We start from the raw sequence: 22,841 nt of genomic DNA, 5'->3' as shown, positions 1-22,841 counted from the left end.
GTCGTGGAGTCGAGCCTGCCTACTACCACTTCTTTTTTTTTAAAAACCTACAAACACCTGGTCAATGCCAGGCACCCCCGCAAGTTCTAAAATAATTGTTAGTTTGTAAAGTTTTTCAGGGTGTTTCCACATAATTGCCTAAATAAAGTAAAATCTTGCTGGGGGGGGGGAGGGTGAAAGGTATTAATCTACAATAGCTTTTTTCACTTCACTTTTAAATGATTTGTTAAATTCTGTTAAAGTTACAATTATATTTTTTGCATGAAAAAGAATGTTTTAAGCATATTTTAAAAAAATAAAACAAAAAAAAATAACAAGTGTATATGTGTGTTTGGGTCGAGGTGTCGGAGGTGTTCTTTGATGAAACAAAGTCTTCTACCACCTCCACTCACCCTACCCACAGCATAAATTATTTTGAAGTTTGGGGGTAAACAAAACAAATCAAACCAAAAAAGGGAAGTGAAAAACGATAAGAGATAAGAGGAAGAGGAATGAAATTATGCCAAAAAAATAATTCTAGAATTTGATAGAAATCAGATTTTGCTTAGACAAAGAAAAAAAAATCATTTTTTAAATTCAAAGAAAGATGGAATTCTGCTTTTTTACTTAAGAAACAAAACAATAAAAACAGAAGTCCACTAAAAAAAACAAACTTTTATTTTTTAAAAATTCAAAAAGGTGGAATTCTCCTTTTTTTTACAAAAAAAAACAAGACCCCCCCCCATCACAGAATTCCACTAAAAAAAAAGTTATTGTTTTAATGCAAAGCAAATGGAATTCTGCCTTTTTTTAAAAAAAAAATAAATAAAAACAAAACAGAATTCCACTAAAAATGTCTCACATTCCTGTTCAAGCCTAACACAAAATTTGCATTTTTTTAAATTTAAGAAACAAACAACAAAAGCAAAAAACAGAATTTAAAAATTTAAAATATTTTTTCAAAAGAAAATGGATGTTAAATTCTCCAGTTTCAACTTACGTAGTCCTGGTCTCGGAGGATCAACTATTGCAACTGCCTTCTCACTCCTGGCCCAAACTTTCATCTGCTCCGTCACATCTTCGGCTTTGGCACAATGGAATTCAATATTTTCAACACCTGGAGAAGACAAAAAAAAAAAAAATGTGAAACATTTTATACATATGTAATTTTGCTGTAAAAGATTTAATTGTAAAATAAAATATAGAAATTTACAATTTTATAATAAAATTAAATAGGAAAATTTTGTTTTTTTTAATAAAGGAATCATCACTTATCAAGGCCCGGAGGCCACTCGAGGATAAGGGTTAATGGGTATACATTAGTCAATGGGATTATAGCGTAGCAATCATAAGTAGTGGAAATGTTGTAAATTAAATTACTTAAAGGGACGGATCATTAAATTAAAAAATATATAATTAAAAAAACAAACAAAAAAAACAAATGAATAATTATGAAAGAAATTAAATTAAAAAATATATAAAGTAAAAACAAAAAACAAACAAAAAACAAATGAATAATTATGAAAGAAATTAAATTAAAAAATATATAAAGTAAAAACAAAAACAAACAAAAAAACAAATGAATAATTATGAAAGAAATTAAATTCAAAAATATATAAAGTAAAAACAAAAAAACAGAAAAAAAAAACAAATGAATAATTATGAAAAAATTAAATTTAAAAATGCATTCAACAACTTACCGTTAAGAACAGCATTTCTTTTTGCATCCTCAATTGCTCGCGCGGACATCTCAACACCAATTACTTTTTTCACGTGCTTAAAAAAAACAATAAAAAACAAAACAAAATAAAATAAAAAGTACATCCTGAACTAGCGAAGCAAAAAAAAATATGAAACAAAAAATGTCGTAAGTTGTAGATTTGAATAAAATTGACTGATGAATTTGAGTAAAATACCCAGTGGATTTTTATTTAATTATTCTTAAAACCTTTGTTCAATCTCAAAAGACAAAGGATAACCCCTGTAGGGGCTGCTGCACATAATTATGTGGCAAGAGTTGCACAATCCGCAACCACACCTCTCCTGAATCGGCACTGTTTGAGTCCAGTGGCAAGGAGAAGTCCAGGACGATGGAAACAATGCTTAGATAAGCGAAGAGCATATATAGCACTTGCAGGTCCTAAATGGTCACCCATCTGATACTGGCCAGGCTCATCATTGCTTAACTTTGGTGATCTGACGGGAACTAGTGTGTCAAACGCGATTACGCCGTATATTAAAGACAAAAACAAAATCTGATTGTTGTATATATTTAATAACAGTGGTTTATAAAAAGCTCAGTAAATGGAGTTCAAAACTGTTTAAATTATGCAAATATCCAAAACTGGTTCAAAAGTTATAAGAATTTAAAACTCAGAAATTCAGGATTCAAAATTGACATCATTATACGGAAAAAATTACTTGAAATAACTGACCAATTCACAACAATGAATTCATTTATGCAGCATTTCTCTAGCTTTTTTTTTAGCTTTTTTTTTAGCTTTTTTTTTAAGCAATTTAATGGAATTTGTCTTTGTCTATTTTGATTCTGCACTCAAATTATATTTTAATGCTGTAATTCGTTATTTAGAGAATAAGAGGTACAGTTATTTGATTTTGTTCAAACAAAACCATCCACTGCTCGTAGTCATGATAAAATAATAAATATTTATTGATTTTGAAAAACCAGTAAAACTAAAATCTACCCCCCCCCCCCCCCGGTGATTTTCCAATAATTGAAGAAAAAATAACAGCACTATAGTTAAATATTTAGAGATTTATAAAGAAATTGTATCGGAATCACTAATTTGTATGTATTATGTGATGTGATGTATAGAATTGAAAATCTGACCAGTGAGTGTTGAGGACATGTGTTGCATGGAGAGCGATTATCATAAGAATCATATGATTGATGTGTTACGTAAGTGTTAAAGATGATTCAAGAGGAAGATTAAATCTGGACCGCAGACGGGAGATGAGACTTTGATAATATGGCCATGCCGAAAGAATGGATGAGTTTGTTGGTTGATTAAGAACAGTTATGGTTTAGTTCATGGTGGAAGACCAAAACAGAAGAAAGTGATGAGGATGCACTTGAAAGAAAGAGGGATAAATAAAGGCCTGGACAGAGATAGGTTTGGTTGGAAGTCAATTCAAAAAAGCCGTCTAAGTATATCACACAATTTCCGTGTTTGTTTTTTCGGAACTGACATTTCTTACATATTTTTATGAACATGCATCCAAATTTTTGTTCCGTGTTTCTAAAGTCTAAAATTCATTTCATTTTCTTTCACTTCATATACAACCTGCCATTATCAGTTAAGACCCACCACCCCCCACCCCGCCTGGTCTTGGTCCATTCTTTAATGAGACATGTCTTAATTTTAATTTGTCAAACTGTTCACAACAGTCATTTTCATATTTTACTTTTTTTGAAAAAAAGAAAACTCTTGGTTCTTATTTAGAATTCAACTAAACAAGAAAATACAGACTAATCTTTATGATGCACGTACTCATCATGGAATGATGATGTCATATTCCAAAAATCACGTAAAATCCTAGGGCTCGATTTCATCCTTCCTTCACCTTCACCTGCCCCATGGCAGTTGCCGTTGGGGTGCTACAGATGATCTGCCAACCAGTCTTCTCAATCCATCCCTGTCCTCCACACGTTTGACCGCCTCGCTCAGCTTCAATCCTGTTCTGTGATGTTTTCTTCTCATCTCTTCTTCTGTCCTCCTCTCTTTCTTCCTCCTCTGACTGTTCCCTGGAGCACTGTTTTCGCAAGCCCTTCCCTTCTTGTTAGTTTGCATCTCCCGATTGTGGTGAGAAAATCTTCATAAGGACGAATGGCTTGTTTTATTTTGTTTTTGACTATCTCATTCGTTATGTGGTCTTTGTAAGAGATGCCAAGCAGTCTTCTGAAGCATCTCATTTCTGAGGCCTGAATCATATTCTCTAATTCTGCTGTAAGGGTTCATGTTTCATAAACATACAGGAAACAGAGTGGACGAGGGAATGCATAAATCTTATCTTTGAGCTGAGCTTGATTGCCTTCTCCTTCCAAATGATGTTCAACTTAGCCAGAACAAATAACAAACACTGGCTAAGTTGAATAAATAACAAATACATAGCTTGAATAATGTATGAACCGTATATCGAATAATATAATATAATTATATAATAATATAATATAAAACATATTGAATAATATATGAACCGTATTGATGTGTGTATATAAAAACATGTAAACGAATGTTGCATAACGGGTGTAGCAAGTGTTGAACATCATTTGGCAGGAGGACAAGACAATTTCATACGAGATCTCAAAATGGAAGACCTGCATCCGAGTTTGCTGAAAGAATGCATGGATCTTTCTAACGCTCCAAACGTATAAACTCCTGATGCAACATGTTAGTTTTACGATGCGTGACGAGGTGAACATCATGACAGCTGATGCAGAAATAGCAGTGCGTGTGCATGGCTGGATTGAAGGTGAAGCCCGTACTCATTTGCATACATGTAAGCCTTGAGGGGGAATCAAAGATGGTGCATTTTCTTGTATGAGCAGTTTTTGCTTCAGAGTCAGATTTCTGTGCATTGTTCATTTCAAAAGAAAGAGAGGGGGAAGAAATAGGAACGACCAAAATAAAAAAAAACTCAAACACATTTTTTTTTTTGAAATTAAGAAAATCAAATTTTATGATTTTCAGCAATTAATTATTTTTGCCACCCATTGTTTATAAATAAGGGGGAGACAATTCGACCTATCAAGATCAAAATCAGCTTTGTATTGAATGCAATTTATTAAGAAAAATTAAAAAAAAGAAAAATAACTTTTTACACCAAAATAAAAATACTTGATAAATTTACGTGATTTTTGGAATATGACATTTTCGTTCCGTGACGGGATATTTATGTGTTTTCTGTATTTTAAATTAAGTGTTATTCTATATAAGCACCAAACATTTTTTTTTTAAATCTGTGATTCTTACATTAGCAAGAGTGAGTCCAATGGTCCCAGTTCCACAACAGATATCCAAGACAACATTATCCGATTCCAGACGACACCATTCCGCTATCTGTTTGTACAAAACACCAGTTGCCAGACTGTTTACTGGAAAAGATGAGAAAATTTAATGGCATCAAATTCCATGTTGAATGAAAAAAATTAAAATCATAAAGAGTTACTGAATTGCAAACCTGACCATTCCCAAAAAAGGTTGAGAGATCGAACATTTGAAGATTTCCCCTAAGTAGCGATTGTTTAAGGTGTGAACACTTCACTGTTATTGACACACCATCCCCCTAAAATTTTGGTGCTTCCTTGTTATCAGAGTTGAGTTGAAAAAAATCAATTTTATCAACTTAATTTTTATGTCAATTTCAACTAAAAGCAATATTATTGAATTAATTGTCATGTGGCAATTCTTCTTCTCGTATTGTGGTATGTTCATGTCGTATATGAAATCATGGTTAGTGCTCTCCATATGCTTTGATCCATTGTTTGTCTGATTCCTCTGAAGACATCACATGATTTTGAACTTGGCAGAATATATGGAATGGTTGCCATTACTTTCCGCAGCAGTGGCATCTCACTCGCCTGATTGCGCTTATCCGTTGTCCTTAGATAATCCGCATAGCTGCAGTTGAATAACGTAACTCTTAACAACATAGAACCGTTAATCTGCTAAAGATTCATCCTCCTCGATGGCCATCCAACGTCCTGCTGCCGACGTCATCAGTTACCTTCTCCTAGATGCATGTCTTAACGAAGACTAGGGGTGCATACCTCTCCCAGTGAATTAATGCAACTCCAAGTACCAACCTGGAAATTTCTGATAACTTGATGCAATACATACAATGTTTAGCAAATATTATAATGTTTAGCAAATATTTCAAAGTTTAACAAATCTTTTAATGTTTAGCAAATCTTTTAATGTTTAGCAAATCTTCTAATGTTTAGCAAATCTTTTAATGTTTAGCAAATCTTTTAATGTTTAGCAAATCTTTTAATGTTTAGCAAATCTTTTAATGTTTAGCAAATCTTTTAATGTTTAGCAAATCTTTTAATGTTTAGCAAATATTTCAATGTTTAGCAAATATTTCAATGTTTAGCAAATATTTCAATGTTTAGCAAATATTTTAATGTTTAGCAAATCTTTTAATGTTTAGCAAATCTTTTAATGTTTAGCAAATCTTTTATTGTTTAGCAAATCTTTTAATGTTTAGCAAATCTTTTAATGTTTAGCAAATCTTTTAATGTTTAGCAAATCTTTTAATGTTTAGCAAATCTTTTAATGTTTAGCAAATCTTTTAATGTTTAACAAATCTTTTAATGTTTAACAAATCTTTTAATGTTTAACAAATCTTTTAATGTTTAACAAATCTTTTAATGTTTAGCAAATCTTTTAATGTTTAGCAAATCTTTTAATGTTTAGCAAATCTTTTAATGTTTAACAAATCTTTTAATGTTTAACAAATCTTTTAATGTTTAGACAATTTTTTAATGTTTAGCAAATCTTTTAATGTTTAGCAAATATTTCAAAGTTTTACAAATCTTTTAATGTTTAACAAATCTTTTAATGTTTAGCAAATCTTTTAATGTTTAAAAAAACTTTTAATGTTTAGCAAATCTTTTAATGTTTAGCAAATCTTTTAATGTTTAGCAAATCTTTTAATGTTTAGCAAATCTTTTAATGTTTAGCAAATCTTTTAATGTTTAGCAAATCTTTTAATGTTTAGCAAATATTTCAAAGTTTAACAAATCTTTTAATGTTTAACAAATCTTTTAATGTTTAGCAAATCTTTTAATGTTTAGCAAATCTTTTAATGTTTAGCAAATCTTTTAATGTTTAGCAAATATTTCAAAGTTTAACAAATCTTTTAATGTTTAACAAATCATTTAATGTTTAACAAATCTTTTAATGTTTAGCAAATCTTTTAATGTTTAGCAAATCTTTTAATGTTTAGCAAATCTTTTAATGTTTAGCAAATCTTTTAATGTTTAGCAAATCTTTTAATGTTTAGCAAATCTTTTAATGTTTAGCAAATCTTTTAATGTTTAGCAAATCTTTTAATGTTTAACAAATCATTTAATGTTTAACAAATCTTTTAATGTTTAGCAAATCTTTTAATGTTTTACAAATCTTTTAATGTTTAGCAAATCTTTTAATGTTTAGCAAATCTTTTAATGTTTAGCAAATCTTTTAATGTTTAGCAAATCTTTTAATGTTTAGCAAATATTTCAATGTTTAACAAATCTTTTAATGTTTAGCAAATCTTTTAATGTTTAGCAAATCTTTTAATGTTTAGCAAATCTTTTAATGTTTAGCAAATCTTTTAATGTTTAGCAAATATTTCAAAGTTTAACAAATCTTTTAATGTTTAGCAAATCTTTTAATGTTTAGCAAATCTTTTAATGTTTAGCAAATCTTTTAATGTTTAGCAAATCTTTTAATGTTTAGCAAATCTTTTAATGTTTAGCAAATCTTTCAAAGTTTAACAAATCTTTTAATGTTTAGCAAATCTTTTAATGTTTAGCAAATCTTTTAATGTTTAGCAAATCTTTTAATGTTTAGCAAATCTTTTAATGTTTAGCAAATCTTTTAATGTTTAGCAAATCTTTTAATGTTTAGCAAATCTTTTAATGTTTAGCAAATCTTTTAATGTTTAGCAAATATTTCAAAGTTTAACAAATCTTTTAATGTTTAACAAATCTTTTAATGTTTAGCAAATCTTTTAATGTTTAGCAAATCTTTTAATGTTTAGCAAATCTTTTAATGTTTAGCAAATATTTCAAAGTTTAACAAATCTTTTAATGTTTAGCAAATCTTTTAATGTTTAGCAAATCTTTTAATGTTTAGCAAATCTTTTAATGTTTAGCAAATCTTTTAATGTTTAGCAAATCTTTCAAAGTTTAACAAATCTTTTAATGTTTAGCAAATCTTTTAATGTTTAGCAAATCTTTTAATGTTTAGCAAATCTTTTAATGTTTAGCAAATCTTTTAATGTTTAGCAAATCTTTTAATGTTTAGCAAATCTTTTAATGTTTAGCAAATCTTTTAATGTTTAGCAAATCTTTTAATGTTTAGCAAATCTTTTAATGTTTAGCAAATCTTTTAATGTTTAACAAATCTTTTAATGTTTAACAAATCTTTTAATGTTTAGCAAATCTTTTAATGTTTAGCAAATCTTTTAATGTTTAACAAATCTTTTAATGTTTAGCAAATCTTTTAATGTTTAGCAAATCTTTTAATGTTTAGCAAATCTTTTAATGTTTAGCAAATCTTTTAATGTTTAGCAAATCTTTTAATGTTTAGCAAATCTTTTAATGTTTAGTAAATATTTCAAAGTTTAACAAATCTTTTAATGTTTAGCAAATCTTTTAATGTTTAGCAAATCTTTTAATGTTTAGCAAATCTTTTAATGTTTAGCAAATCTTTTAATGTTTAGCAAATCTTTTAATGTTTAGCAAATCTTTCAAAGTTTAACAAATCTTTTAATGTTTAGCAAATCTTTTAATGTTTAGCAAATCTTTTAATGTTTAGCAAATCTTTTAATGTTTAGCAAATCTTTTAATGTTTAGCAAATCTTTTAATGTTTAGCAAATCTTTTAATGTTTAGCAAATCTTTTAATGTTTAGCAAATCTTTTAATGTTTAGCAAATCTTTTAATGTTTAGCAAATCTTTTAATGTTTAGCAAATCTTTTAATGTTTAGCAAATCTTTTAATGTTTAGCAAATCTTTTAATGTTTAGCAAATCTTTTAATGTTTAGCAAATCTTTTAATGTTTAGCAAATCTTTTAATGTTTAGCAAATCTTTTAATGTTTAGCAAATATTTCAAAGTTTAACAAATCTTTTAATGTTTAACAAATCTTTTAATGTTTAGCAAATCTTTTAATGTTTAGCAAATCTTTTAATGTTTAGCAAATCTTTTAATGTTTAGCAAATATTTCAAAGTTTAACAAATCTTTTAATGTTTAGCAAATCTTTTAATGTTTAGCAAATCTTTTAATGTTTAGCAAATCTTTTAATGTTTAGCAAATCTTTTAATGTTTAGCAAATCTTTCAAAGTTTAACAAATCTTTTAATGTTTAGCAAATCTTTTAATGTTTAGCAAATCTTTTAATGTTTAGCAAATCTTTTAATGTTTAGCAAATCTTTTAATGTTTAGCAAATCTTTTAATGTTTAGCAAATCTTTTAATGTTTAGCAAATCTTTTAATGTTTAGCAAATCTTTTAATGTTTAGCAAATCTTTTAATGTTTAGCAAATCTTTTAATGTTTAACAAATCTTTTAATGTTTAACAAATCTTTTAATGTTTAGCAAATCTTTTAATGTTTAGCAAATCTTTTAATGTTTAACAAATCTTTTAATGTTTAGCAAATCTTTTAATGTTTAGCAAATCTTTTAATGTTTAGCAAATCTTTTAATGTTTAGCAAATCTTTTAATGTTTAGCAAATCTTTTAATGTTTAGCAAATCTTTTAATGTTTAGTAAATATTTCAAAGTTTAACAAATCTTTTAATGTTTAGCAAATCTTTTAATGTTTAGCAAATCTTTTAATGTTTAGCAAATCTTTTAATGTTTAGCAAATCTTTTAATGTTTAGCAAATCTTTTAATGTTTAGCAAATCTTTCAAAGTTTAACAAATCTTTTAATGTTTAGCAAATCTTTTAATGTTTAGCAAATCTTTTAATGTTTAGCAAATCTTTTAATGTTTAGCAAATCTTTTAATGTTTAGCAAATCTTTTAATGTTTAGCAAATCTTTTAATGTTTAGCAAATCTTTTAATGTTTAGCAAATCTTTTAATGTTTAGCAAATCTTTTAATGTTTAGCAAATCTTTTAATGTTTAGCAAATCTTTTAATGTTTAACAAATCTTTTAATGTTTAACAAATCTTTTAATGTTTAGCAAATCTTTTAATGTTTAACAAATCTTTTAATGTTTAGCAAATCTTTTAATGTTTAGCAAATCTTTTAATGTTTAGCAAATCTTTTAATGTTTAGCAAATCTTTTAATGTTTAGCAAATCTTTTAATGTTTAGCAAATCTTTTCATGTTTAGCAAATCTTTTAATGTTTAACAAATCATTTAATGTTTAACAAATCTTTTAATGTTTAGCAAATCTTTTAATGTTTAACAAATCTTTTAATGTTTAGCAAATCTTTTAATGTTTAGCAAATATTTTAATGTTTAACAAATCTTTTAATGTTTAGCAAATATTTCAAAGTTTAACAAATCTTTTAATGTTTAGCAAATCTTTTAATGTTTAACAAATCTTTTAATGTTTAACAAATCTTTTAATGTTTAGCAAATCTTTTAATGTTTAGCAAATCTTTTAATGTTTAGCAAATCTTTTAATGTTTAGCAAATCTTTTAATGTTTAACAAATCTTTTAATGTTTAGCAAATCTTTTAATGTTTAGCAAATCTTTTAATGTTTAGCAAATCTTTTAATGTTTAGCAAATCTTTTAATGTTTAGCAAATCTTTTAATGTTTAGCAAATCTTTTAATGTTTAGCAAATCTTTTAATGTTTAACAAATCATTTAATGTTTAACAAATCTTTTAATGTTTAGCAAATCTTTTAATGTTTAGCAAATATTTCAAAGTTTTACAAATCTTTTAATGTTTAACAAATCTTTTAATGTTTAACAAATCTTTTAATGTTTAACAAATCTTTTAATGTTTAACAAATATTTTAATGTTTAGCAAATCTTTTAATGTTTAACAAATATTTTAATGTTTAGCAAATATTTTAATGTTTAGCAAATATTTCAAATTTTAGCAAATCTTTCAATTTTTAGCAAGTTTCCTTCAAAACCTATTTTCATTAATAATTAATTTCCTATCTTATCATGTCGGAAATATTCTTAACAAGACTTTATGCAAATTACCCACTATTACTGAAGGAGAGGCTATATATGAATACTAAAAAAGAACCTTCAACGAGCAGAGTTCCATAAAAAACTAATTAACTGAAAGGAATGAAAACACTTCTCACCTCTCTCCCCTAATTTTCTACAACAAACATTCTTCAAACTGACATAAGCATGACTCTTTATTGTATTTGTAATCATGATTGAATATAATTTGTTTTTGAATGCAACAACTTGTTGGTTTTTAATTGCATCCGTCCCAAAAATGGAAGGTTGTTCTGCTACGAAAGATTCTTCTTTTCTATAAACAAAAGAAAGTGTTAGGAATAACTCACTCAAGAAAATTTCTAACACATCGTCATCGTCATCATCATCATTGTAATCATCATCACCATCATAATTATAATCAGCACCATCACCATCACCACCATCATCGTCATCATCATCATACAGCAACTCCAACACCATCATCACCACTACCACTATCATCATCGCTACTGGTGGGATCTTATTCGGATTATGGCTGTGATAAAGTTGTTACTCTCCCTTCCCTTGTCAACTTGTTGGTTTTTAATTGCTTTTGTCCAAAAAAATGAAAGATCGTTCTGCTACAAGAGATTGTTCTTTTCTATAAACAAAAGTGTTAGGAATAACCAACCCAAGAAAATTTTTAACAATCGTTTTTCATAATATTTGGATAGGTTCATTATTGTGACATGACAATTAATTAGATAACATTGGTTTTACTTGAAATTCAATATTTCGCTTTTTCGAATTTCGGTATTATAATGAAGAAGCACCAAAATTCATTTTGACATGATTCTTACGATGTCCATGAAAGCAAATCTCTCATTGAAATATGAATTTGTCTTTGTTTATAAAAAGTCCTTTCATTTGTAGGAATTCGGAATTCATCAATAATTGATAAGCCATTTAATAAGCCTCAGATTTGAAAGGGAAGATTTACAATCTCGGTGAAAGAAAAATTATTGGATCATTTCACTGCTCCAGAAAGTACCCAACCCCTGATACAATTCTCTAGCTATACAAGAGTCAGATACATTCTAAGATGGAGTGCTGCTGTTAATGTTAAAAATGTAAAACTGACAATTAAAAACAAAGAATAAAACAAAATACAAAAATACATTGAAAAGTGTATTAAAAAAAACTAAAAAAAAAAAACAAACACACACACACAAAATACCTTAAAAAATGTATTAAAAATACCAAAAAACCCAAACAAAAAAGTGAAACACAAACACACAAAAATACCTTTAAAAGTGTATTAAAAAAAACTAAAAAGAAAACAAAGCACACACAAAAAATACCTTAAAAAATGTATTAAAAAAAAAACAAACCCCGAAACACACAAAAAATACCTTAAAAAATGTATTAAAAAAGAAAAAAACAACTCCGAAACACACAAAAAATACCTTAAAAAATGTATTAAAAAAGAAAAAAACAAAAACACACACACACAAAATAAAATACCTTGAAAAATGTATTAAAAATTTTTTTTTAAAAATACCTTGAAAAAATGCATCAGGTGAAATTTGGAATTTCATCTCAAGGAGACTTTCAGTAATCCACTGAAAAAAAAAAAAAAAAAAATATATATAATGCTCAGACTCAAATAGTTTCATTCCTTGAACTGTTAGACTTAGGAATTCCCTCCCGGGTCCTTTCTTCCTTCCCTGACTGTACTGACATACAGAAGTTCAAGTATAATATGAACATATATCTTGCTGCTCAACTCCCTACATAGAGTCCCTGTAGATTTGGTCCCAAATAACCTCTTTGCGGTGAATTAACAGTAAACTAAAACAAAATAAAAAGAGAAAAAATATATTTTGCTTTAAAAATGAAATTTTATTTGAAAAGTCCAACTTTAAGATATATAAAAATTTTTTTATAATAATAAAAAAAATAACTTACTATTTTTCTTTAAAATATCATATGAAAATGTTTTAAAAATGTTTCTATATCTTCCTGATGTATATATATATATATATAATTGTGTTTTTCCCCCCTCTTTCTTCCTTTCTCTTCTTTCTTTCTCTTCTTTCTTTCTTTTCTTTCTTTCTTTCTCCATTCCTGTTTCTGCTCTCTTTGTCTCAGTTTCAAGGAAAAATTTGGGAAGGTTAGAGGCATTATGCGTTTTCTTCACTGGTCCATTTTATATATATATATATATAGACAAATATTACATCGTCGCTATACTGACCATGCTAATGTTTCGGACAATTGGTTGGCAAGAAAACAAAAGTCACTCGTCATGCAACGTAACGAAGCTTATTTGCCACCGAGGGCATCAGATGTAAGCTTCATTACATGGCCTGACGAGTGACTTTTGGTTTCTTGCCAACCAATTGTCCGAAACATTAGCCTGGTCAGTATAGCAACTACGTAATATTTGTCTATATAAATAAAAATATATTTTGCTCTTTTTTTATTGAGCACTCTTAATAACCTTGTTTTAATTCATGTACAAAGTCCTATATATATATACACATATATATATATCGCGCCTAAATGATAATATCTACGAGTTAACAACCGGGGTCGCCTGTCTATTTAATTTGCCCAACTTTGAAAAGATAAATATTCAACAATTTTCGATCGCCGCATGTGCATTAAGTTTTTTTCGTATAAAAAAAGAAGCGAACAGACTCGCGGTAAATAAAACACTGTCCCGCACTAAAAGTTGACGTCATTAACTCGTCAAATACGGGCATCTGCCATTAAATGTCGCACGTTTTTTCCACACTTTATTATTTTTCAACTGCGTGTCAAGGTTTCATTTTTTTTTTTAAAACAAACACCCCCGGACACCCGGTCAACGATTTTTCTTTTCATTTACCCAAAAACACACACACCTAGTAACACCCGGGCAACGTCGGGTACCGTTGCGCTAGTATATATATAAAATGGACCAGTGAAGAAAACGCATAATGCCTCTAACCTTCCCAAATTTTTCCTTGAAACTGAGACAAAGAGAGCAGAAACAGGAATGGAGAAAGAAAGAAGAGAAAGAAAGAAGAGAAAGAAAAGAAAGAAGAGAAAGAAAGAAAGAAGAGAAAGAAAGAAAGAAGAGAAAGAAAAAAAGAGGAGAAAGAAAGAAGAGAAAGAAAGAAGAGAAAGGAAGAAAGAGGGGGAAAAAAAAAAAACACAATTAGATGCGAATAATAGCTGGAAAGACACAAATAATGATAACATATCAACGTGACATCCGCACGAACAAGTTGAATAAATAAATCAAAGAAATAGTTCTAACCTTTTCTCCCATCAGAAATTCATACTCGTTGCAACGGCCGGCACTTGCATGTCTGCAGGAGGAAAATAAAATTAAAAAATTTTATTTTTATTTTTCTATCTTATCATTTTCCATAATTTTTGGATATGTCACTATTCGCGACATGACTATTAAGTAAGTACCTTTTGTTTTACTAGGAATGCAATATTTTTTTTGTTATTATAAAATAGAAGCACCAAAAATTTGCTAAATATCAAAGTGCTCATCAATGTTAGATATTGAATGGATAGATTATTTATTATTGAATTTAGTTAAGAATAACAAATAAAACAGTGCTTCTACACTATTGGGACAAAATTTTTTAGTCGATAAATGGAGTTTTCTGATAAAAAAAACAATGGCTTCAAATTATTTTTTTTTTGTCAATTCTAATAAATTACAATGGCAGCTCCCAAATTATGCAATTGAAATTACCTGAATTTTACTGAATTATTTAAAGAAACAACTTTAATCGTATTAGCAGATGAAAAATTGACACCATTTTGTTTAATTTGAATGGAAAATTACCTCCCTGTTGAACTCTCCTGTGTTTTACGATTGTTTTCTTCAAATCTATTTTTTATTTTCTTTAACATATCTAACTACACCTAGGCTGAAAGTAGGTCAGCTTACTACAACATCTAGTCTTCCTGCTAGTATTTTTATAAAGTTGCGTTTTTTTACCTGTCGTTCTGACAATTAAAATACAAAGACGTCACTCCGCATTCTTTTCCTGCTCCTTCCGAGAAAAAAGTTTTCAGGGAATTCTTCACCTCTTCAACTTTATCCTAAAACCAAAAGAAAAACCAGAAAAAAAAAAAGAAGAAAAATAACATTTAAAAAAATAAAACAAATAAATATAATTTTGCAATATTTTGGAGTAATGGGGTATGATCCCACACAGTCGGACGATTCTATTTATAAACGATGCTGCTAAGAACTGACGAATCAAATTAATTCACGTTCTGCTACAAACCAATCAGAAACCAGAATTGCTTCATAAATATTAAACCTTTTCTGGTGCAATTTCACATGTTCTTTCCCGGGTTTCGACACGGTAAGAATATTTTGTTCTGTGGAACTGTCTACTACAAACAAGTCATCTACCAGGATTTGTGTGTAACAGCGAACCATCTGAAGCTCAAAGTGGCTTACACTTGTACATATAAAATAAAAATATAAAAAATTATTAATGTTTTTCCTTGGCTTGAGAGGGCCCAGACCAGTTTTGTTGCCGGTTATAGGCTGGGGTCCCACTTTGTAGGCTGCGTTGTGAAACCGATTATTGTAGAGGTTGCATGCTCAATTACTAGACAGGTTGAACGGACAATAACAAAAAAAAACAACAACAATGAAGCACGCGTTACGAGTACATTTAAGAAGACGATAAAATGAAGGACGCTAAAGCAGAGTTACATATATACATACTAGTGTTGGGACGATTAATCAAAATTGGAAATTTTTGGAGTATTGGAATCGGTATCGGGAAAATTTGTGTATATCTTCTGATGCCTTCTTCAGGGCCAGGAGTGTGTTGTAAAGTGAGAGTACGAAAGAAAAAGAGAAAATTATGATTAACCTTTTATAAACTCAATCACGTGGTGACCTCAACTAAGTGATGGTCTTTGATTGGACAAGCCAGAAAGGACGTTAACCGCTACAACCAATCAGCAATGATTGATTTTTTTAGAAAAAAATTATTCAAAATAGAAGCTTGTTGTTGCAAGTTCAATCCTCAGGTACAAAAATATGATTGCAAATTATTTAAGACGGATCATGGCTGATGGAACGAGAACATGCTGCCCGCATGGATTAAATAAAAGGTTTCGTTTAGAATTCTGAACAGATTTCTAAGTTTGACAAGATACACCATTAAGAAGATCGAAAGTTACATTGACTGAAACGTTATGTTAATAACACTCAAGATGAGAATAATAGTTTGAATAATTAAAAAAAGTACAAAATTAGTTCGTTTTTTTTTATTTTTTATTTTGGAATTTTTTTGAAATGAGGCTTCATAATTTTATGCATTTAATTTTTTTGAAATGAGGCTTCATAATTTTATGCATTTAATTTTTTTGAAATGAGGCTTCATAATTTTATGCATTTAATTTTTTTGAAATGAGGCTTCATAATTTTATGCATTTAATTTTTTTGAAATGAGGCTTCATAATTTTATGCATTTAATTTTTTTGAAATGAGGCTTCATAATTTTATGCATTTAATTTTTTTGAAATGAGGCTTCATAATTTTATGCATTTAATTTTTTTGAAATGAGGCTTCATAATTTTATGCATTTAATTTTTTTGAAATGAGGCTTCATAATTTTATGCATTTAATTTTTTTGAAATGAGGCTTCATAATTTTATGCATTTAATTTTTTTGAAATGAGGCTTCCTAATTTTATGCATTTAATTTTTTTGAAATGAGGCTTCATAATTTTATGCATTTAATTTTTTTGAAATGAGGCTTCATAATTTTATGCATTTAATTTTTTTGAAATGAGGCTTCATAATTTTATGCATTTAATTTTTTTTTGAAATGAGGCTTCATAATTTTATGCATTTAATTTTTTTTTGAAATGAGGCTTCATAATTTTATGCATTTAATTTTTTGCGGGCTGTTATCCTCTCATCTTCATAGTTGTTGTTTTACTACGTTTCGGCCAACTCATCCTCTGGCCTTCTTCAGGTGATTGCGACAGGATAGGAATGCCAAATCATATAACTGTATCCCAAGTAATTACTGCCTTCCATGGTTGTTGTTGTCTCATGACGTTTTTAGTCAACTAATCTTCTGGTTTGCTTTTTTTTTTTTTTTTTTTCACAATGATCACCACTTATCAAGGCCCGGAAGCCACTCAGGGATAAGGGTTATTGCAAGTACATTACCTTAGTGTTGAGCTTTGATGAAGTGTTTACTTAAGGGGGCAGTTCATTAGGAATTTGTTAACATTGGACTTGAAGACATCCAAGTTGTAGTCCGGAGGGAAGCAGGCAGACGGAACAGAGTTCCACAGGCGTGCAGTTCTAAGAAAGAAGCTTTGTTCATGGAATCTGCGTTTTGATTTGCTTGGGTAGGATTGAAATCGCTATCAAGCATTATCTGAGGATAGCGGTTTCAATCCTACTCAAATCAAAGCAGAGGAGGAGTTGACCAAAAACATGGTAAGACAACAACTATGGAAGGCAGTAATTACTGGGGAATTCAGTTACAAGACTCAGCATTCCTATCCCGTCGTGGTTAATCACCTGAAGAAGGCCAGAGGATGAGTTGGCCGAAACAACAACTATGAAGATGACGATAACAGTCCACAAAATTAATTATTAATCAATTTTTTTTTAAATTCTGATCATGATTTTCAATCCTCTTATAATATTCATCATCAAGCAACTTTTAATCTATCCGTCTCATTAAACATCATCCATGCTAAACGAGGACTCATTGGTATATAACTATAATAACAACTTACAATGCTCAACTGCTGCGAACAGAATTCTGGAATGGCCATGATATCTCCGAGGGTTGTTGTGCGGACTGTCAATTGGCGCCAATATCCATCATGCGTTTGTGCATCGTAGACTGGGTACTGGCTTTGATGGACGAATTCTTGGAAAATCTGCAGACAAAATAGTAAATATAGAAACAGATTCAGCAAAGATGAGGTTGGTAGGGGGACAATACACTCATCAGATGGGGAGGTATAACATTTTAGGATGGGGATCCGATGATTCAATGGGGGAGATACAATGAGTCAAAACGATAAAACTTATAAAATTTTGTAGAAATAATTGTAAAAAAAAAATTGTAGAAATAAGTGTAAAAAAGGTTTTGTAGAAATAATTGTAAAAAAGTTTTGCAAAAAATAATTGTAAAAAAAATTTTGTAGAAATAATTTAAAAAAAAAATTTTGTAAAAATAATTGCAAAAAAAAATTTTGTAAAAAAATTTTTGTAGAAGTAATTATAAAAAAACTTTTGTAGAAATAATTGTAAAAAAAGTTTTCTAGAAATAATTGTAAAAAGATTTTGTAGAAATAATTGTAAAAAAAATTTCTTTTGGAAGTTAAATCGGGTTATAGTCAGCTAACATACTTCCTAACTTCCAGCATTGTGTGAAACAAAAGGCCAAGTGATATGTTTAATATATATATAAGTGATCATGGATGCATCATGTTTAATATATATATATATATATATATATATATATATATATATATATATATATATATATATATATATATATCTCATTCCAAACTATTTTTGTAATAAAAAAAAAAAATTGATATCTTTAAGTTTTTTATCATAATTATTTTTTACATTTCTTACACGACTTGCTGCTGCATTCGACATTAAACTTTTAACAGATTACTCAGCGGAGATATTTACAACAGGATTTATATAGATTTTCAATGTCCATTTTGAAGGATTTTTCAAGGCTTTTTAAAAATTTATAATTTTCTTAAAAACATTGGTTATCAAGTTTTGATTAAAACCATGTATTTTTATTTGTTGTTTATGGCCTGGCTTACATTGTTTTTGTTTGACGGCATATCAACCATTTTTCAGTTATTTAATGTCGAATCCATTAATTTTGAAAAAAAGTTTTTACACTTCAAGTTCTTGATATCTCCAAATATTTATCCATAGTGTTTTTTTTTTTTTCTTTTTACAAGGTGTTCACCACTTATCAAGGCCCGGAAGCCACTCAGGGATAAGGGTTATTGTAAGTACAGTACGTTAGTGTGGGTATTTAAAGTGTCTACTTAAGGGGGCAGTTCATCAGGAATTTGTTTACGTTAGACTTGAAGACATCCAAGTTGTAGTCAGGAGGGAAGCAGGCAGACGGAACAGAGTTCACCAGGCGTGCAGTTCTAAGAAAGAAGCTTTGTTCATGGAATCTACGTTTTGATTTAGGCATAGTTAAAGAGTGGGGAAAGTTTTTGACAGTGGATTCAGCTAGACGGGTGTTTTTTGTAAAAGATTGGCAGGGGGGGGGCAGAGATTGGAGTTCAGACGAGCACCTGCCATGGATATAACGATAAAACAAAGATAGGCTTGCAACGTCTCTTCTGTGGGAAAGAGGTTGCAGGGAAGAGAAAATGGCATCCCCCACTAAGCCACGAAGTCTATTTTGTACTCTGTCAAGGCAGGAAAGGCTGTTTTTAGCAGCTCCTGCCCAGATATGGCAGCAGTATTCCATCCTTGGACGTACTTGGCTTTTATATAGATAGAGAATTGCATCAGTAGCGAGATATCTTCTGGCGCGGTAGAAGGATCCCACCATCTTTCCAGCGACCTTGGCAACAGACTTGATGTACATGTTCCATTTCAGATCAGGAGTGAAGGTCAAGCCCAGAAGCTTGTCAAAACATGGGGCTTCTCCTAGACTAGAACCATCCATTTCAATTGATGCCAGATGGGGATCAGAGCGTTGATGATGTAAAGATAGGAGTTTGGTTTTAGATGCATTAAAGGTTATCAGCCACGTCTTCCCCCACTGAACCACTCGTTCGAGATCAGAGGAGAGAGAATCAAAGAGAGCTTTGTCATTTACAGTCTTTGATGTGTTGCTGTAGATGGTCGTGTCATCAGCATAGATGTCAACGAATGATTTAAGTATGTGTTTAGGGAGATCATTGATGTAGATCAAGAAGAGAGTTGGGCCCAGGATGGACCCTTGAGGGACTCCAGCATTAATACTGCAGGCCTCTGATTTTTGTTCATCAACCACTACTCTTATGAGCCTATCAGAGAGAAATGATTTAATGATAGAGAGAATATTTCCAGTTATACCGTAGCTGTTTGTTTGTTTTTATTTTGCAGAAGATGATTGAGTTTTACAAAAGGAAAGGAAAAAAAACCCACTAACATCAATGTCTAGTGTAGTTTAGGTCAGAAATCACAGACATTTAGAGGTATTACTACTCTGGGTCAAAATGGACCTGGGAGCATAACAATCAAATGGGGCCTCAGCGCTGGATGTCTTTTAAGGTCATACCTAAATGCACTTAGAATGGGGACGCACTCATTTAAAGGGGAGGTATATCAAGGAAGGGGAGGTACATCATCTATATATATAAAAGGCAAAAGTGACGCATGTTTTTGTATGTCTACGAAAAGATTTTTTTTGGCGGGGGGCTTCTCGACAAGGTTACGTTTATTTAGAACTTTCTTTATACTCCCTAGATTATAATATATAATTATATATAATATATAATTATACTCCCTAGATTATAATATCTACGATTTGCGAACGGACGTCGTCACTGCATTTATTTTGTTCGACTTCTAAAAAATTTCCTTTCGCGTGTTTGTTTGTCTTTTTTGTGTGAAAACGAAACTAATCGGAGTAGGCTGCTTGGCTTTTCTGCCAGGACGTCTTGAAAGCAATTAGCTTTGATCAATGTGGGGAAAAACCCTTTATATCAGACAATTGCTATTCATTTGAGAGCTCCTCCTTTTTCAGGGGAGCTTAGTTTCTCCAACATCGTGGGGAAACAAATAAAATGGCAGAAAGCTGAACTGGCCTTCAGGCAACCTTCATTTCTGCGCCTGCGTGAACTCATTTCTGCAAGTCAACGTTTTAATCATTAAATTTGAATGCTTTTCACTTCCTGTCGCGTCTTAGCGTAGCGGTAAGATGTCACTTTTCGTTCACTTTCTTTTCTGCCTTCGCGTCACAGGTTCGAGCTTGCCTGCCTACTAACAATTTTTTCCCCAAATACCCGGGCAACGCTGGGCACCCCCGCTAGTTCAAAAGAGAAGGTACACGAATTCAAAAAGACCACTCAGATTAAAAATCAGAGCCATTTAAAGGGGAGCTACATCAAGTGCAAACATGGAATGGTGCTTATTTAGAATTTCACTTAATTAAAAAAATAAAAATACAGAAAAATCTTTATGATGTACATACTTATCATGGGACAAAGATGTCATATTCCAAAAATCACATGAATTGATCAAGTAGTTTTCTTTTTTAAATTAAGAAAATCAAATTTGATGATTTTTAGCGATTAAGTATTTTTGGCAATCACTGATGATCTAGCACGGTCTGTAAATCTTAATAGTAAAATTTCAATTGTCTGCCCTTGAATTTAACAAAACTTAATGGCCGACAGCTCTATGGTTCTACTGGTTATAAAATTTGATTTTTTTAATGAAAATAAAAACTATTTGATGAATTTATGTGATTTTTGGAGTATGACATCTTCATTCCATGACGGGTACATACATCACCAAGATTTGTCTGTATTTTCTGTATTTTGAATAAAAAAGCTATATTTAATTTTAGAAGAGTTTCTGCTGGGTAGCTAATTTGTATAAGTCTTGAACTTTAAAAAATTGCAGACAAAGAGCAAAAAAAAGCAGAGTGTAGCTCCATTTGATTGGTCAGTTCCTATCGGCAGTGTCTATAAATAGAATCTTCCAATTTTTTTTAATCATAGCTTTCATTATATGAAAAATATTGCAACACTATTTTTTTTATTAAGTGTCGCCAACCTGATAGGTCATGAACTGTCATCCAAGCTTCAGCCTCTGTCCCATCGACGAAATGTTGCATCCCTCTGTCTGTTCTACAAGTATTTTAATGGTGGATGCTCTGATGAACTATAAGCCCTTGTACCATCTCCGACAAACCCAACAATCAGCAAAATCCCACCCCTACACAGTAGAGATCCTTAGATGTAAGAAGACCTTTTACTCTAATAGTTTCTTCCCCAGAACTGCTAGACTCTGGAACTCCCTTCTGGGTCCCTGTTTTCCCAACTGTACTGACATGCAGAAGTTCAAGTGTAATGTGAACAGACATCTTGCTACTCATCTCCCTTCATAATATCCCTGCAACTTATGCCCCTGATAGTAGCCCCCTACTTCAAAGTGGCACTCTGCCTTATTTGGGGTGAAAATTGAATAAAGTATAATCTACTATTATAGAAAAGAAACTTTGTCTTTATGCATGTGTGAGTTTGTTCCCTATGAACTTGAAAACGGCTGGGTTGATTTTTTATGAAATTTCATACAAAGGTATTTTATGTACCTGGCAGTGTTCTTAAATAGGTTTTGTATCAGAATGTCCTCGATAGTATTGATAATCGAAATGAAAGATGGAATAAATGATTTTGATCAAAGTTAACATCTTACACAGCTAAACATCGCAAATGCATTTGAGAAGTTTTATTACCACACAAGCTGAAAGGCCTGAGATATAAAATCAACAGTAGGTTCTTTGATATGACAGAGGCGCATTCGAAATGAATGTTTCTGTGTTTACAGCAGAATTGCACCATGATACTTGAGTTTTTTCATTTGAAACTTAAACTCAAGTCATTATCATTGAACAAGCAGTAAGGCCAGGCATACAAAATCAACAGTAGGTTCTTTGATATGACAGGAAATGAATGTTACGGTTTAGAGAACAATTGATCCATGATACTGTTCCGTCTGCCTGCTTCCCACCTGACTACAACTTGGATGTCTTCAAGTCCAACATTAACAAATTCCTAATGAGCCGCCCCCTTAAGTAAACACTTCATCAAATCTCCACACTAACGTACTGTACTTGCAATAACTCTTATCCCTGAGTGGCTTCCAGGCCTTGATAAGTGGTGACCACCGTGTAAAAAAAAAAAAAAAAAAAAAAAGAAAAGATACTTGACTTTTGCATTTTAATCCTCTATTGATTATT

General features: G+C 30.3%; 1 protein-coding gene across 2 annotated transcripts in view; it reads right to left on the bottom strand.

The window, feature by feature from the left end:
- Positions 1-22,841, bottom strand: part of LOC145269865 (tRNA (uracil-5-)-methyltransferase homolog A-like) — a 79,736-nt gene that overhangs the window by 5,328 nt on the left and 51,567 nt on the right. For both annotated transcript variants that reach the window (XM_080125595.1, XM_080125594.1), the window contains exons 12-18: positions 17,626-17,772; positions 14,838-14,941; positions 14,136-14,187; positions 12,390-12,450; positions 4,974-5,095; positions 1,680-1,755; positions 980-1,096 (exon numbers count right to left, since the gene is read on the bottom strand). In XM_080125595.1, the coding sequence (XP_079981721.1) occupies positions 980-1,096; positions 1,680-1,755; positions 4,974-5,095; positions 12,390-12,450; positions 14,136-14,187; positions 14,838-14,941; positions 17,626-17,772 (679 nt within the window). The remainder of the gene's footprint in view (positions 1-979; positions 1,097-1,679; positions 1,756-4,973; positions 5,096-12,389; positions 12,451-14,135; positions 14,188-14,837; positions 14,942-17,625; positions 17,773-22,841) is intronic.

This window comes from Euprymna scolopes, chromosome 45, assembly GCF_053919585.1.
Source record: "Euprymna scolopes isolate OS-2025 chromosome 45, ASM5391958v1, whole genome shotgun sequence".
NCBI lineage: Eukaryota > Metazoa > Mollusca > Cephalopoda > Sepiida > Sepiolidae > Euprymna > Euprymna scolopes.
The sequence above is the reverse complement of the archived record's forward strand: the minus strand, read 5'-3'. Positions and strand labels throughout refer to the sequence as shown.